This window comes from Poecilia reticulata, linkage group LG19, assembly GCF_000633615.1.
Source record: "Poecilia reticulata strain Guanapo linkage group LG19, Guppy_female_1.0+MT, whole genome shotgun sequence".
Taxonomy (NCBI): Eukaryota; Metazoa; Chordata; class Actinopteri; order Cyprinodontiformes; family Poeciliidae; genus Poecilia; species Poecilia reticulata.
In genome coordinates, this window is record NC_024349.1 from 7,550,283 (window position 1) to 7,552,419 (window position 2,137).

Genomic DNA, 2,137 nt, shown 5'->3' on the forward strand with positions numbered 1-2,137 from the left:
GACCACAGCGAAGGCATGTCGACCGGGATGCCTTCCCGGCAAACCAGCGTCACCTTGAGCCACCCTGAGAGTGAGGAGGAAAAGGATGACGAAGTGGAAGAAGAGGAATATGTTGAGGAAGAGGTCAGCAGGGAGAGCGATAAAGAGGACGACTCACCAGCTGATGACATCCCGGACGGTGGCAGCTTTAGCGTGCACCGAGAGGAGAAGAACAGCGGTGGCAGCACCAGCAGCAGAGAGAGCTTTGAGGAGATGCGGAGTCCGTCGCCCGATGAGAGCCTGGAGACCACGTCGACCGTGTCCGAGGACGTCGACGAGCTGGAGAGCAGCTTTGATCAGAGTCAAGGCTCCGCGCTGAAACACAGGTCAGGATACGCACAGACGCGCACATAGTGATGGAATCAAACAGGGAAATGCCAGCAAATAAAACACCTGATATTCTGGTAGAATAGTTTAGATTCGGGACAAAAACTTTAATATTTGTTACATTTTCAGCTGGTGTGGTTCATTTTCTCACTGCATTGTGTCAAACAATCCAACCCCAACTTGTTCCCCCCCTCGCCTCTGGTGGCGCTGCATCCTGTTGTTGAAGRAAATGACACGAAAACCTCAGAAGGTTTTCTGAGGTTGTGCTCATGTGTAYACATGAGCACAACTCACTCCTTCGCAGTGTGTAGACAACAATGGAGTATTGGAGTATTGTCAGATTTTAGTGGTTGTAGGATTTTTCTTCTGTCGTCGGTAAAAGACCTTGGACATGCTTTGTTTGTATTTACCCAGAATACTCTGCGCTGTAGTTCGGTCTCCGGTACGCTTGCATTCACATACGCACCAAAGTTCACTTCAANACTGTAACTACCGAGCAGAAGCAGGTCAGTTTTAATGTGAAATTTGATGTATTGTGCAGCTCTAAAGCTAAAACATTTGCTTAAGAATTGGATCGCATTTTCATAAATCTATGAACTCAGCTACAGTATTAAAGGGATCTCTGTGGGTTGTGTTTGGATGGATTGTATTTTCCTGCACTGAAAAAGACCTCATGCAAGCCAATTCCTAAACCCTTACGCACCTTGAAGTTTGGCTGGGCGTTTTTAAGGCCTGGTTTAGTTTAGATTCCTTTTTTMTTTTTTYCTTTCTTTCTTTCTTTGGAAGTCAACTTTCAGTTTATAATTCMTWCTCTTAATGTAGAGTTACAACACAGATCCTCACTTGTTCTTTTCCATAAGCAGACATAATGTCAATACTTTGCCCAAATCTTAAACCAATTCCCACAGGTGATGATTTTAGCTCCACACACACACACACACACACACACACAGCCGCACTCTGCGCTCCAGTATTTATTAAAGAAGACCACCAGGTTAGCATTACACTGTCACACCCAGCCTGCTCTCACAATCTGCTTCTCCTCCTAAATCAGCACGCCCTCCCAACCTTTGGCCCGTCCGTACAATGCGTGGGGACTGTTCCAGCTGCTGTCGGCTCTCCTAAGTGATAACATACTGAGCTCACACTGCATACGTTACTTGGTGTTGCAGTCTTAAATTCTTGATCACAGCTTTAAAGCGTTGGATATTTTTAGATGCCTCAGCCTTGCAGCTTTATTTCATGTAACATCTGTTCGCTGTTAGATTGCAAAATGTTTGATTTTATTCAAAAGGGAAGTCTGAAATTGTATTATTTTTTTCAGTTGTATTACAGATTTTATTAACAAACATTAAGCTTTTGCAGTCCTTTAAAACAAAAAATRATAAAAGTAAGTTTTTGAAAACATTGTCATTTCTTTTTAATAAATTGGCTTGTTTACATGTGCTGAATGGAAGCAGGAAAGGACAAAATGGCAACAAATGGGTGAGAAATCGAGCAAAGGCAGGAGCTGGCTCAGAGCCGCAAAACAAACTTTGGGGTTTTCAGTGTTTTGTGGAATATACAGAAAGACAAACTGTTGAAACTTGTCGTCTTACAGAGTTATCGTCCCCAGGCGAAACGAAATTTATGTTGTTCTGACAGTTAAATCGTGTCTCTTCTTCTTCCCCTGCTGCAGCYTTTCAGTTTCCTCTCAGACAGAGCTTCTCCACCCAGCAAGAACAGAGATGCGTCGCCCCCTCCCAGTCCGCTCAGCCAGTCTGCACCTTCA

The 2,137-nt window shown here is 44.2% G+C and overlaps 1 protein-coding gene across 1 annotated transcript in view; it reads left to right on the top strand.

The window, feature by feature from the left end:
- LOC103481332 (supervillin-like) overlaps nucleotides 1-393 on the top strand; it is a 29,978-nt gene extending 29,585 nt beyond the window's left edge. The window contains exon 6 of the mRNA XM_008436731.2: nucleotides 9-393. Within this exon, the coding sequence (XP_008434953.1) occupies nucleotides 9-393 (385 nt within the window). The remainder of the gene's footprint in view (nucleotides 1-8) is intronic.
- Nucleotides 394-2,137: the final 1,744 nt, after the last annotated feature.